Below are 15,330 nucleotides of genomic sequence, written 5' to 3'. Positions count from 1 at the left end.
AAAAAAAAAAGTTAACATAATCCATGAAAAAAAGATGCAGAAAATATATCTGGCCATCTTGCTGCAGCAAAAACTTGATTTCATCAAATGGTCAAAGACATCCTAATTTATGACCAGTCAATAACATAATACCAGACATTTGGCAATGTCTATAATATTGGTCTACAGCCTAAACTGACTAAATGAAATTGTTATACTTATTCAGTCTCAAATGTCATAAAAATGACAAAGAGTCTGGCACAAAACAACAAATTCAACACAAATTACCGATAATTATTCAAACGTGCCCTTCAAAATCAATAAGTAGGAATGAATTTGATACAAGGATGATATAAATATATCTTCCATGTAGACAATCTTATAAATTGTCCATCACCTATATGGTTTGGTTCAATCCATTGATATTTTCCATTAATAATGATGGTTTATATGTTTATATAGCCCTAGGTTGAATTTATATTACAGTACAATCAAGAACAAATGTCTGTAGGATGAAAGTAACTGGATTAACTTAGTAAACAAGAATGATGATGGAAAGACAATCAGAAAAGACTGGATTAACTTAGTGAACAGGAATGATGATTGAAAGACAAAGTTGATTGTATACTGATATAGACTTACTGGAATACATCACATTAGAGATGGTTACATTAGAGGTTGTTATATTAGAGGTGGTCCTTGACACCCACTTCTATTTGATCTATTTAATTCAATGTTATGTGTATGTCTTTTTACATGTTTTGGAATGAATGAGTAAAGACTGATATCCTGATTAACTATTTACCTGATTCCTCTGGACAACAGACATATTCAACTCCATTGAATTTATCAATGCCACAGTCCAGCAACATGGCAAAGTCGTTTCTCTTCATGTTCATCCCTTTACACTTTTTGTCTGCGATATCTGCCCAATACTGGTATCCTTCACAAACAGTATCATGTTCATGCTTAAACTCACAATGTCTGGGTACCAATAAGGCATCACTCTCAAACCTACCAACTGAAATCAAATAAAAGGTTACAGCTTAAGGATCTAACACACGATTAGAATATACCTCCTATACAGTATAGCCCATCTTTATGTAAAAATACATGTTACATGTATGTTTTTGGTAGGAGGAACTATAAAGGAAAAATTTATCATTCATAATCAGTAAAAGTCTTACTATACAATAAGGAAAAAGGAACTATATTCAAAAGGCCACAAAAAATATGACTGTTTACAGTTATAGGGTGATTTTATGAGGTCAACAAACAATGCTAAAATTGACAAATCAGAAATAAATGTATAGTAAAAAAAAATTTTGTAAAATGTGGATTTGAAATAGCGGAATTTTGTTAAAAGCAGAAAAAAAATCATCCCTGCAGTTACATTTTAAACAAAATTAGGGTAAATCGATGAGCATTTTCATTCAAATTTTAACTCAAATGCTAAATTCTTATTTTTATCTAACTTTCAGTAGGCAGATAATATGAACCCTTGAAGGATGTTGGTTCTAGCATGTTCTACTGTGTTACTGACAGACAGACAGACAGACAGACACTACTACATTGATGAGGAAACAATAATATGTTATTCTGGTTTTTCTTTTTTATATCCAAGTATTGATGCTCCTTATTGAACTCAGAAATACAGACTCAAATATCAAGCCTTTAAATGGGGATTAAAGTTCCTAGAGGTCACTGAACATACATGTATAAGACATTTTATCTTATTTGTCTACTAGTATCTGCTTTCAAAAATGGTCAAATGATTTCTATTTAAACTATTTTCAAACCACTATAGTAAACAGTGACATTTTTTAGCCTCCGACAGCGAATAATTTTTTAAAAAATTTATAAACCTGCACTGTTAGAAAATCATTTACAAAAAAGTAATTCCTGGCTTTTTTTAAATTAGAGTGACACATTACTTTGCAGTTTACTCAAAATTTAATACCAATGTACCACAAATGTCATGGCACTGCAATCCACTGATATACACTAGAATACAGATAAGTCTGGTCTATCTTATTATATTTGTGTGGTAAATCAATTTTTAGGTTTTGCCTCGCCTTAAATTCTTATCTATACACTATATCCCTTTCAGCCTGTAATGTTACATCATCACCTCCTGCTACACTCACCAACACATCTGTATGGTGTAACTTTAACAAGTTGGGTTTTTCCAGTTTTGTCTGGCCAATTGATTGTTACTTCATGGTCTTCAACAATATTTGTTATAGACAAGTCTTTGTAAATCTGAAAATATAATTTTTTGTAGGATGAAAGAAATAACTGTATCATGTATTACATGTATTCATCAAAATAAAAAAAAAGACCCTCAGTGGACTACATACATGTAAATATCTGCATGGTACAGTTCAACACAAGAGACAGTGACTGGACATAGTAATTAATACTGTTAACAAAGCCAAAGAATGTATCAAGATAAGTACAGCTAGTACATAATCATATTAGTGTGCCAATCGGACAGACGAGGGTCCAGTAGTTATTAGACCTGCTATCACCATTGAATAGTGTGACAAATGGACAGGTAAGGGTCCAGTGGTTATTAGACCTGCTATCACCAATGAAATCAAAACGACACTATTGAATGCAGGCAATAATTTCTAAATCAACAGTACTTATAAAAGAGAATGGATATGGTGATTATGTCAAAGAGACGACAACCAAACCAGGATAAAAAATGTCAGCTCAAAGCTACATGTACCTATCGGTCTTCAATGATCAGGAAACCCTCACATCACAGGGCAAGCTAAGTTCTTCAGACTACCTGGTACATGAAGAAGACTGATAACAAGACAACACCAAAGAAGAAGCATACTTTAAATTCAAATGGAATTAATGAAAAAAAATACTGACCAGTGTTGACATGGAAAACAATCTAATCACTGCTTTATAGATATTTGATTCAAAATTTCCTTTTAAACATGTCAAGTGACATAAGGACAGTGTATTGATGTACAACTTACATGCTGATTCCCCATAGGGATAACTGTTAACTTACAAGGCAAACTTTCAGTCTAGTTAGTAATCAAAAAGAAAGAAACTAATTTCATCCCCTGGTTACTGTCCCATTAGCTCACTTCTTCCAATGATCGATGGGACATGGGACAACAATTAGAAAGTAATCTGATCAAGTCTCACATTCCACTCCTGTGTCGACCCTTTTCCAATTAGTCCTAGAGAATTACTGGCATCATTATAATAGATCAATATGTGCTTAGCTGCGATAACTAATTATCGATTGTTTTTTGGAAACTTTTGTTAACAATGATTAAAATTTAGTCCACAACCTGAACTGTCCTATCTCAACAAGTATAAATCAATGAGAGTGTCATTTCTCATTTTAAATCTGCTTCATTTTTATTGTTCCTCAGCTCTATACTACAACACAATGGAAATAAATGGTCAGACCATCAATAAAACTTTGATGGTAAGTCAGGGATTTATCTTAAATATACACCCCTGGATAAATAACCAGGCTTTGTCAGAGAAAATCAACTGTGATTATCTTATCCATCTCAAATTTTGTCATTTTTTTCAAAAATATGAATTTACCATCATTGTATCTGTAATACCTCAGGAGAGACTTCTTTAAGATTGGAGTGAATGTAGATAAGTTTTGGATACCAAAATAGAAGGCTAAATATTCATTTCAACATACTTTTTCATAACCTAATCATTGAACAACAACAATAAAATATGCGATTAGACAGTCAAGTTACTATAATAACCACAAACATCTGTCTAACAGCATATCTCTCTACAGAAGACCAACCAAGAATCCCAAAACAGTTTTACTTTCTGACATATAGTTATCAATCATTTAAAACTCTAATAATAAATAATGTCAGTAACAATGGAACTGCTGGTGTAACAATTACAATCATTACAGTGTGCAGGATAAAGAACAAGTCTCATTGATGACAAGCATACTGGAGTAGAAAAAGGATTTTGTCCAAATGGTCAAGTGGGCAAGTTTGCCGAAATTGAACTGGCCCGGTTCATCCAGAGTGAAGTTTACTTGCACTTATGATATGTTGAACAGTTAAAAAATACATCCAATATTAAGTGGCCCAGTTGGCAAGCTCTATTTAACTTTTTTGACATGCATTTTCTTCTCACAGGGCAGCAGGAGAGTGCTAATAGGCACTCCTGGATAACGGACGGGAAAAGCCTCTACAGGAGCAATCATATACAGCTACATGTAGTACACAATGTAGGTAAGAACATACCAAACCTTAATACTGTGTTTTATACAAATTTCTTTTGAAATAACAAAATCTGCTAATTCATTTGTCAAAAAATTTAAACCAAGTTCTTTAAATGCCACTACAGGCAACCTTTGAAAACCCACATAGTATTTTATGTCTTTATTAGCACGTCAAACACCCCTAAAATTAAGGTTATAAAATGTCATAGCATTATCAACTATAATTTTCTCAAAAAGGATGATATTAAAGATAATAATCTATAATTTCATAGTAAAGAGAACTGAACAGTAATGGTAAAGCTGTAACACTGGCATGAATCAAGATAGTCCATATTAACTGAACAGAAATGGCAAAGCTGTAACACTGGCATGAATCAAGATAGCCTGGGACACATTCACAAAACTGAAATGGCAAGCCCAATCACACATTTAACTTTTACCTTGTAGAAATCTAAGTAATTAATAAATTTGGGGTTTTGTGTTATTCTTAGGAATCTGAACCTAATGCAATATATATTTAATATAAGAATGTAGATTACAAGACATGTCCAGTTTGTTAATTACTAAACGTGAATCAAATCAACATGCATTCATGCTACCAATAAACATGGATGCCTTATTCCACTTTATCTCATCAAAATTCAAACCAATTGTTGCACCATAAATTGAATCTTGGTGAAACCTACCTAATAAATCACCAGTGTAGAAGAAAGTCATGAATTTCTACAGTTTTATTGATTTTCTTGAGAAGAAAGAGCATTTTGAATCTGGTATTATTTCTAGAAGCTGTAGTGATAGACCACTAATGTACTTAGTAACACCTGTATGATACATGTACATTTTTGTAATGAAATAAAATCTGAATGGAAAACCTGCTTCACCAGGTAAACACAGGTAGATATCAACAGTTGTAATGGTCCAGATGAACAATAGTTTATGATCCCAAGGCTTACATCACATTTATATGATCTATCATAAACTTATTACCACCATTATATTATCTCAGGGTAGGAACAGTCATTTCTAATCTGCAAAAAAAAACCTACAACTAAGACAAAGACAACTCCTTGATGGGTGTAAACTTAATCTGTTTCCATACAAATACTGACTCAACTACATAAAGACTGAAATTTTGGGGTGTGTCAAAAGTCTATCAATTTTGACATGCACATCAACATGTTGGTCGTAAATATTTACACCCCACTTTAAAGAAGGGCAACCACCCTTCAGTTATACAAGATGAAAAATTATGCTGATTGGACTCCAAGTGTTAAATCATTTTTAGGACTAGGGGAGATTATTGTACTGCTTTGGAGAGACAGTGTGGTCTACATTACAAACTGCTGACAATGGTGAAATGAAAGGAATCGCATAACCCACATAGTCTCCCATCAGAAAAGCCAAAATTAATTCCCCTTGACATTTTTCGCTGTATATGAATATAGTTCCTTTTTTGTGTCTTTCTTCCAGATTTTTTTTCTTTGCTGTCATAAACTTTATTGCTTAGTATTTACTGCAGAATGTAGGGCAAGGATCAAATTTACAAGGGATTTTTTTTCATTCTGTAATTTTATATGGAAGTTGTGATTTGGTCCTATGAAAGAAGGTCAAAATTTAGGACATTTGGCAGTGGTCACTTTTAATGTCTACAAGGTCTCCAAAGCAAAGTTGTTAAAAATAAAAAATGATGGTGAATTTTTCTGGCACTCTTATAGAAATCTGATTTTATACATGTTTCCATATTGGTGAAGTTTATTGAGTTTAAAGCGGTGGGATGTTTTTTATATGTCAAGATGAGTCTGTTGAAATGTACTACGAAATTAATTGTGTCCTCGTACCTATAATGGCAAACAACACCATTCACCCCATCTCGTTTTTGTGTTGAATAGTCCTTATCATGATACATGTATTTTAAGGTTTATTCCTTGCATCCTCCAAATGATCATATCAAATCCTTTAATGTCAATTTCATTAGCATTACAACAAAGGAAGGAACATAGAATCTTCTAACCCCAATCTCAATTATCTGTCTATAGGGGATAGATACTAGACATGAAGTATGAACAGTTAGTTTATTGTATGAATTATTAACTAATGGAGAATGAAGAAACTACTGTTCCATGAACTGATGATGCTTTCCATACATCTTCTGACATCATATTTGATAGTTAAAACACATCTGATTATTTTTCTGTCTTATTCCATGCAAAAATTCCTTTGAAGGATACATGACAGACCCTGTTTGGCCCACTAATACAATTCTGGGTCATCTGTTACATTCTGTATAACCCTATGAGTTATGGTGGGTTATATGCAAACAACAAATGAATTTGAGACTCATCATACTGTTGTACATCAATATAAAACATTGATTTGCCAGACTATCAATACTCAAGAATTACAGCTATCTGACTGCATGCATGTTTGTATGGAAGTACATATTGTACCAAGTCTTTGAAAAGAAATGGAAACCATCTATATGCACATGAATGTAAATTTTGTGAATTCCAAATTTTTCATCCTTTCTTTGATGAATAACAAGTCCAATAAATTACCAATAATACATGTATGCAAATTAAGTTCATATAAATATGCAGCACTGAACCACTAGTACAGAATTTCACTTAATTTTCATTCAATAATTTGTCACATTGTAAATTTACAAGTTGAATATTTCATTGTTCTAACTAAACACAAAATCCCTTTAAAATTTTTGACATATAGACAAACAATCTGATATAAAAAGCATTCACACTATGCAAGGTAAATTCTTTCTGTTATCTTGACAAAGAAAACAACATGCCTTAAAGGATATCTGGTATATAAGTAAACCTTCATCAAATCTATGTAACGCTCCAAAGAAGACCACCTGAGTTTACTGAACTTAAATATGTAATTGAAGTGAATCTTAACAAAGGAAATAAAACAAGAAATTGAACCAACTGGTACATGAAATAGAGATTATAATGAACAAGAGCAATCTACAATCAGTTTTCTCCAAAGGCCAACATACAACTGTAGCAATACATTTCTGTAGTGCCTTAACCTTCAGAATGTACTATTGGAACCATGTTATCCTGTGATTTATATGATGAAACACTTCTACATGAACATGTATGCCAGTAAGATCTAAACGCAGTGGTAATTCATGGGGAGAAGACTGCACTGCTACAGTACATAACACAGAACAACAATGAAGATTGAAAAATAAATCAATCAACTAAAGTCTAACAGCATTATATGTATGTATATAAGACAGCATGATATATGTAGACTGTACACAAATTTCATTATTGTTTCCATTTTCATAGACACAGTTTGACCACATCTCTTAGGAATACAAAAGGGACTTTATAGCAGTCCTAAACCTAAAAAAAAAAACAAGAAATAAGTAGAATAAATAGACAATGTACTTATACTTACTGATTTACAATATTTGAAGATGTCCAATTTTTCTTTTTTACAATCTGTATTCTTGTCAGCTACCCATCCTTTAGCAGTTTTATGCATTGCTGGCTTTCCACATTGGAATGCCACTGTAGGGACAAATTTGGAAGCAGGAATATCTACATTGGCAGCAAGGGCCTGAAATTTTAATACATGTAGTAAGATTCAAGTATAGTGTACTAGTACAACAATGAATATAGTATCATATGTACAATGTAATTCCTCAAGAAGGAACATATATATACTCACCATATATTTTGTGCCTATATATACAAATAGAAATGATGCACTGTGTACTTTTTTACACCTCCTGGAAATTTCAGGTATTATCAGACAGGTTTATACTACTGAATGACAATCCTATTTTTCAAAGTATTCTATGGAAATGATCAGTAAAATCTAGAAATTTTTGAAAATTTAACAAAGTTACTATGGAGATATTCACAATCCGCAGAGCGTAATTTGCAGTAAGATTTTGTAGAAAATAGTAAACACCTCAGAATTATTAATAAAATTGGAAATGGGTTAAAATACAATAATTTATCACAAGATTCTTAATTCTTCTGAAAAATTAGAATTTCCAGTTTTTTTTTTTTAATATTACTTATAGTAATTTGAAGAAAAATGAGGAGGCAAATCTTACTAGTGCTCACTGAATGTTTAAACACTTGATACTTGTAAAATGAATAAATTATTAATTAAACTGTCAATATATGTGCATAACAATTAATGTCTTGCAGATGTTCAGGTACATGTAAATGTCTAGTGCATACATGTAGAATAGAATATATTGTACACTAGACATAAAAACATTAAAACATTTCTAGCAAGGCTCTCTCCGTCTTAAATATACAATTCTGTCAATGACATGTACTAAATTCCTATATCAACATCAAAGTTAATAAAGATAATCTCTCTCTACAGACCATAATAAAAAATTCCTAGATTCTAATCCCTGCGCCACACCTGATTTTACATGCCCCACCCCAATTTTTTTCCATTTTCAAAATGAGTTTTGAAAAATATTCCCTGACTCAAATTTGTATAACTATTCCATGTTTTGTTCCGACCAGATTTATAATTTTCATTATTTAGTAACTTCCCGTTTAAAAATCACAATTTTTCAAAGATATTTCTTTTCAAAAAGGTTCCAAATTTGATGAAAACTGGTATAGGTGTATCAGTAAGAGCTGTTTCGGATACCAAGCACACACAGAAGGTAGTAACAATAATACTAGTTTTTCAGCACAAGTGGTAGTTACTGAAGGAAAAATAAAAACCTTCCCCCACCCAAATTTTTCAGAAAATTTATATGAGAATCTAGGAATTTTTTATTTTGGCTTAATGATGACCAACTTCCTTAACCAACTTTTCCTCCATTCACCATTAAAGAGCTCCAACATGGATAATACCATATCTTATCTACCCAAGCCAAGACTTAATTATCACTCACAATTAATCTGCATTAATTTTAATCTATGTAAAAATAATCAGCAAGATAAGATTATCAGCACTTAACAAGAATACTTAGTATATGTAAAATATTTCATTCAGCAGTATTCAAGTTCCCCAGTACATTGCCAGAATGTTGTAAATCTTACAAATAAATGTGCATTTAGATAAATAGCACACATACATGTACAATGTAATAAAAATCAGCTGTTTTGTGGCCACATTCATGCCATACCACAGGCTTCAGTTTAAATCCCAAGAGGGATTATAAAAAGAATGTATTTTAATTGCTTTTAGGAGTTTTTGTATAAAAACCACAAAAGTTTTAAAAAACTGTAGCAACTTGCTTTAATCAAAATTGTTCTTATCGAAGGAAAGCAGAAGAAAACTTTGTGTTTTTATCTAACTTTCACCACAGTCGGATTTTTTTTTAAATTAAAGAAGGTTTCTCTTCAGTACAACATCAGTATTCAAGTAAGGCTTAAATACTTTTCTAAGATGTGCTTCTCTGCCCTTCAAAAGACTATGGAGTGTTATTTTACCTAAAAATCTGTACTATAAGTGAAATGTTTAATGGAAATAAGAAATGGTCTATGTTTTATAGCAATACATGTATGTATTCTAAGCCTATACAATCATGCAGACATGTATAAACTAAACAAACTCGAACTAGACAAAGGGAAGCCCCCACACTCAAACTAGACAAAGGGATGCCCCCGCACTCAAACTAGAGAAAGGGATGCCCCGCACTCAAACTAGACAAAGGGATGCCCTTGCACTCAAACTAGACAAAGAAATGCCACGCACTCCATTATAACACAGCTACCTATAATGTTTGGTGGTCAAAATTCATTTATGAGAAGATTGTTGTGTCTGAGCGACACATTTTATGCCCTGCATGCATTTTCTGACATATATAAAAGTCAATTTATACTTACAAACTTTAATTCTTTAGAATGGTGACAATTTTATGATCAGAGAAAGGAGTTGAAAATGTGCTGATTTGACAGCATTGGTCTACAGCAGATTTAGAAATAGTAGGCTGCCCACCAGTCCAAAATTGGCTTTTTTTTTGGTAAGGCTGGCTAATTTTAGCAAAAACCTCTATCGCCGTATAGTAAATATATTGAAAAATTGTATTCAGGACTAGCCTGAATTTGAGCGAGTTTCCTACCCTGGTCTACAGGAACAAAGACAAAATCTAATGTTGATCCATACCTGTGTGTAGGATCTTCCACTAATTGTTTTAACCTAAATTTATGATTATTCAAATTATTTACTACATGTACCGATCTTAAATACTGTAGAAGGAGATATACAAAATAGACATGTACCCTATTCCCTCAAAATGGTGACAAAATGACTCAACTATCCATGAAGATGTCAAATATTATAAGAAATCAAAACCCTGATAATATGCACTTCTTCAATCCATATAAATCATTCTGCAAAGTATGAACTTTGTATCCTAAATACTGTAGGAGGAGTTAAGCGGAATAACTATATACCCTGAATGGAACAGGACGGACTGATGGACAGGGGTAAAATAATATGCGCCCAACTGAACATTGCAAGGGCATAAAAAATTATTTCCATTTACTGTATCAAAAGAAAATCATCTGCATTTTTGAGAAAATGTACGCCAAAAGGAGCCTCTTAATGACTATGTGAAATAAAATGCTTCATGGGTATAGCTTGGTACAACTACATAGGTGGAACCCTGAACAGTTGGGGCACCAGTCAAACTTGATACCGCTTTGAATTTTGATTACAATTAGACATTTGACACAGGATAAAAAATTGACCAAAATCGAAGTGGCCGCTTCTTGCTTCCTTTAGCTTATTCCTGAATTGTTCAAGTCAAACCCTCCAAAATCCCAACCTTCCTGTTGGCACCTCGTGGAACAGTATCAAAGTGATCACTTCCTTTTTACTCCAGTTATCATCCAGAAATTTAAAAAAAATACTCATTTCTGGCTTCTCTGTGGCCCCTCATTCTTCAGTTGGCTCAGGTTACAACCCCAAAAATTCAATAAAAACCTACCCACTTATATTCTAATTATCGCACAAAATCAAATTTCTACAGACAACATAGTCAACAGCTACTACAATGACAGCACCATATCATTACACAACCACAATTTTTTTGCAGTTAAATAAAAAATCACTCTTATGTTTAATTTAAAAAAGGGCAATTTTAAAACAAAACGGAGATTACAGGTTGACACACCATAGAGGTCAAACCCAGAACAGGTTGGTAAACTACATAGACAAATCTTTCAATCTTAATTTAAATGAATATGCAGGGTTCTCACTAGGAATTTTAACTGAGTCCTGGGACTCACCACTTTTTGGAAAGGTGAGTCCCACCTTTTTCATTGTTTAAAATCCAGTTCGAACGCTACATTCATTTTTTAAAGTGTGTACATCAGTACTACATACATGTACATACATTCATACAAAACCACATCTCACTGCCATTATGGATGTCATCCATATTTAATTGTGTAGAGTAAAATCAGCATCTTTTTTTTTAATTTGAAAACAAACTTATTCTGTTTGCTTCACGACATCAACTCCATATGTAATGTGTATTTGGTTACATGTACAAAATGTACCTTCATGTAACTACATTTATAATACTAATGGTATTGAAACTTTCGTTTGAAAGACTGCAGTCATATTATATGGCTGTACACTTGGATTGGGAAGTGCAAATAACCAAATATGATAAAGAATATCAAAGAATTGCTTGAATTTAACAAGTGTGCGGAACAAGCACAAGTTGCATCTTAATACATTCACGGCATAAGTAATTATATTTTGATTATTCATGATATCCAATTGATTATTCTATTTATCCTACTTTAATTTAAAGTTTTTTTCTATTTTCAACATAAATTTTAAATTTTGTGAATGGCAGATTGATACTTGTGTTGTGACGTTTTGTGATGTTTTGTTGTTACTTCAACTGAGTAAAAATGTTGCATTTAAAAAAAATTAGGAATTCAAATTAAAAGTAAGGGCAATTTTAAGATTTTCACCTAAAAATAAGAAAAAATGACAGCCTAAAAAAGGAGGAAAATAAGAGGCAGTTGAAAGCCTGCTGCTTACATGCCCATGTCATATGGGGCGATTTAGCCTTTTGAATCAGAAATTTCCACTGTCTTTTTTAATCTGTTCAGCTTAACATGGTAATAAATTACTTCAATTTTTGTCAAAACAATTGATCTCAAAACCTGTGACGTAGACCATTACTATCATTGATACATAAAACGAAACATGAATGTACTTCTCTTATAGGGAGTATGCCACTAAATAGTATCATGGATAAAAGTAGAAGTACATGTAAATTCTATTGCTCAAAATCAACATAAAATATGTTGCGAAAACAATACTGCAAAAAATTTCCTGCTTTGAAAAAATTTTGCAAAGTACATTTTTGTAGATCTCCCATTTTGAAGCTTTCTAAGATAAAAGCACACATGTATGCCAGTCTGATATCTGGTATTACATTATTCACTTCTGGTCATCCTTCAATATAAAGATCAATACTTAGTTGGAAATTTGGTGATAAACATTGTAAGTTCCATCACTACAGAAGTTATATGATCGTCATCATGAACTTGTGGATCATTACGGTGTATCCATCAGCACCATGAAAACTGATCTGTTCAACCTGTCATAGTTTTCCTTTCCTCTTTCGTCTACCCTGGACTAGACTTTTTATGAGCAACTCGGCAGGTGTTTCTAGAAAAGCAGAGGACGCTTACCCTACCTGTGCACCTGGTCCATGCTCCCAGTTTTAAGTGGAGTCTGAGTTGCCCATTTACTTTTGTTACTTTGTATGTATTATTTTAGTTACTTTATGTTCTTTGTTGTGTTTGTCTGTTTTCCATGTCTGGTCTTTGTCCCTGGATTACATTCTTTTGATTTCCGCTAGAATCTTGGTTCCCTTCATTACTCTTCCAGTCAGTAATGGAAAAAATAGGCATAATGGTCAGTCTGGTTACCAAAATCAACATTTTTTAACACCTTATAGCCAGGACAATCATCATTTACCAACTTTGAACCCATTAGGGCCAGTCACCACAATGATACATGTAACAATTAAATGTCTGTTACTAAACTTTTACATGAAAAATGCATTATACATGTTAACTAGAAATGTCATTCCTGTTTTCACATTTCCATGAAATGATCTATAATCAATGACCTACAGAACTTGCTGGTTTTAGATGTCAGTGTCACTAAAAATACATGTACATTTTTATACATCAGAATAAGAGCTTTTTAACTGTAAATTTCCTATCAACATTATTTCATAAGGAAACAAGACGAAATTGGCTGCAATTTTCATAGGGTCTGAAATGTGTAACTTATACCCGTACCCAAATAATGTTTTGCTAAAATATTCATTACTGTATGTTAAGAACTGAAAATTGCATGAGATGTACATAAGTTCGTTTCAATTGATTTGTAGTCAAGAAAATGATGCATATTTTTTCTAATATTTCTTGTTTGGTCAGTTTTCCGATTTCAAAAAGGTTTAAAATGTGTTACCGGAAGTTACTGTATTAAACTAAAAATTGACTATTTTTCACTTTCATGTCCAAATTTTACGTTTTTCTGAAAACACAGTGAGGTTAAAACTTTACTTCAAGACTTTGGATAAAGTTTTGAAAAATTTGACATTAATTTAATAAAGAAGTGATTGGGCATGAATTCCATACCCTACCTAGCATCAATCCTAGTGCCAGCAAAGAGTGGAGACAATCTTATACAGGATGAAAAAGAAAGTCTCATAAACAGAGTCTTATGCAATCTTAATTTATTGTCAATGACTATTTTGACAATTTAATGATGTCAAATATGCACTAAAATCGTACATATAAAAAAAATACCTGACTTTGATTTTGGGTTACACTATTAAGACCTTTTGAAAGCAGAAAATTTAATAAAATCAAGTCTTTGAAAAAAGATTTTAAAAATAATTAATTCTAGTCTAGCCATCATGTCATTTTGTACATATTTACTTTCTGCTGGAATTATCAAGAAAAAACGAAAAAAATTGGGACATTAGTAATGAGAAAGGGGAAAAGTTGGTGCAGGTACAGGTAACACATTTTGTTGGCACGCAAATACTGTCAAGTCTCAAGTAAATCACTGAACACAACATATAACTTTTTAAAGAACTATTTTTTCTATCATAATCAGCATATATATTTACAGTCGATCCAGCCTAAACACAAGTAAATTCCATCTACGTAGTTTAAGCTGCAGATTCAGCTAATGCAAAATTTAAAAATAAAATAAAGTGCACTGAAATACTGACAACAAATGATATCAGATGTGATAGACAACGGTCATATCAAAATAATACCAATACTTGACTGGTTGTCATTGTTTCTCGAGTCAATTAAAACATAGATTTACCTCAATATAAGCAAAACTGACCTTGGTCACCGCAAGTATAAATACAAACACCGCCTGGTTACTCAGGGGTCCCATTTTAAGGGAAAATGTCGAAAATCAAATGGCTAAATCACAATCACACAGTTAGAAATGTCCGACTGAAGACGACATGACGTCACTCATTCATTAAATTGAGACGGCAAGTGCGATTGGTCATAATATAAATTATGCTAATTTCATTGTTACTCAACAGCACATATTCTTGTGCATTTCTTCAAACCGGATGTCAAAACTGACTAAAACCCCACTCAAATTTGAAAAAAAAACAAGGACTACAACGAAATACGCAGCGTATTCAAAAGGACTTTGGGCCAACTTTCCCGTGATTTTGTTCATAGAGAACAAAAATAACTGTGCCTCCCCGGTCTTTATACTTGTAAACTTAAAGCCACTGTGACCAGTGGGGAAAGAGAAATTATTCAGGATTTTATAGTTATAAAAGTTAAAAAAAACTAATTGAAAAGGACGAAATTTAGTGATGAAAAAACTGAGGCAGAGTGTGTTCTCAAATCACTAAAATATAATAAAAATATCAAAATACCCATTGCCATTCAGCAAAGTTCTCTCTTTCATTTGATATTAATTTCATTTTAATAGATGCAATAGTTTTCACAAACATTCAACGACAAATCAACTTTATGAACCTATAAAAAAGTGATTTTTTTTTGTCATTTGTCTAAAACGACATTTTGAACTGGAAAATATTTACTTTCCTATTATATCATGTAAATAGAAAA

General features: G+C 32.4%; 1 protein-coding gene across 2 annotated transcripts in view; it reads right to left on the bottom strand.

Annotated features, from left to right (window-relative positions):
- LOC148615671 (amyloid-beta precursor-like protein) overlaps positions 1-14,721 on the bottom strand; it is a 33,960-nt gene extending 19,239 nt beyond the window's left edge. Inside the window, exons 1-4 of one of the 2 annotated variants that reach the window (XM_088582149.1) lie at positions 14,555-14,721; positions 7,643-7,804; positions 2,127-2,241; positions 785-1,000 (exon numbers count right to left, since the gene is read on the bottom strand). In XM_088582149.1, coding sequence (XP_088438275.1) covers positions 785-1,000; positions 2,127-2,241; positions 7,643-7,804; positions 14,555-14,629 — 568 coding nt within the window. In that variant the 5' untranslated portion in view covers positions 14,630-14,721. The remainder of the gene's footprint in view (positions 1-784; positions 1,001-2,126; positions 2,242-7,642; positions 7,805-14,554) is intronic. The other variant, XM_088582150.1, reaches the window with a different exon arrangement.
- Positions 14,722-15,330: the final 609 nt, after the last annotated feature.

The sequence above is a fragment of the Perna viridis genome, chromosome 5 (assembly GCF_037379345.1).
Source record: "Perna viridis isolate PV_CMFRI_1.1 ecotype Kerala chromosome 5, ASM3737934v1, whole genome shotgun sequence".
In the NCBI taxonomy this organism is placed as follows: domain Eukaryota; kingdom Metazoa; phylum Mollusca; class Bivalvia; order Mytilida; family Mytilidae; genus Perna; species Perna viridis.
This window is presented reverse-complemented; position numbering and strand designations above follow the sequence as displayed.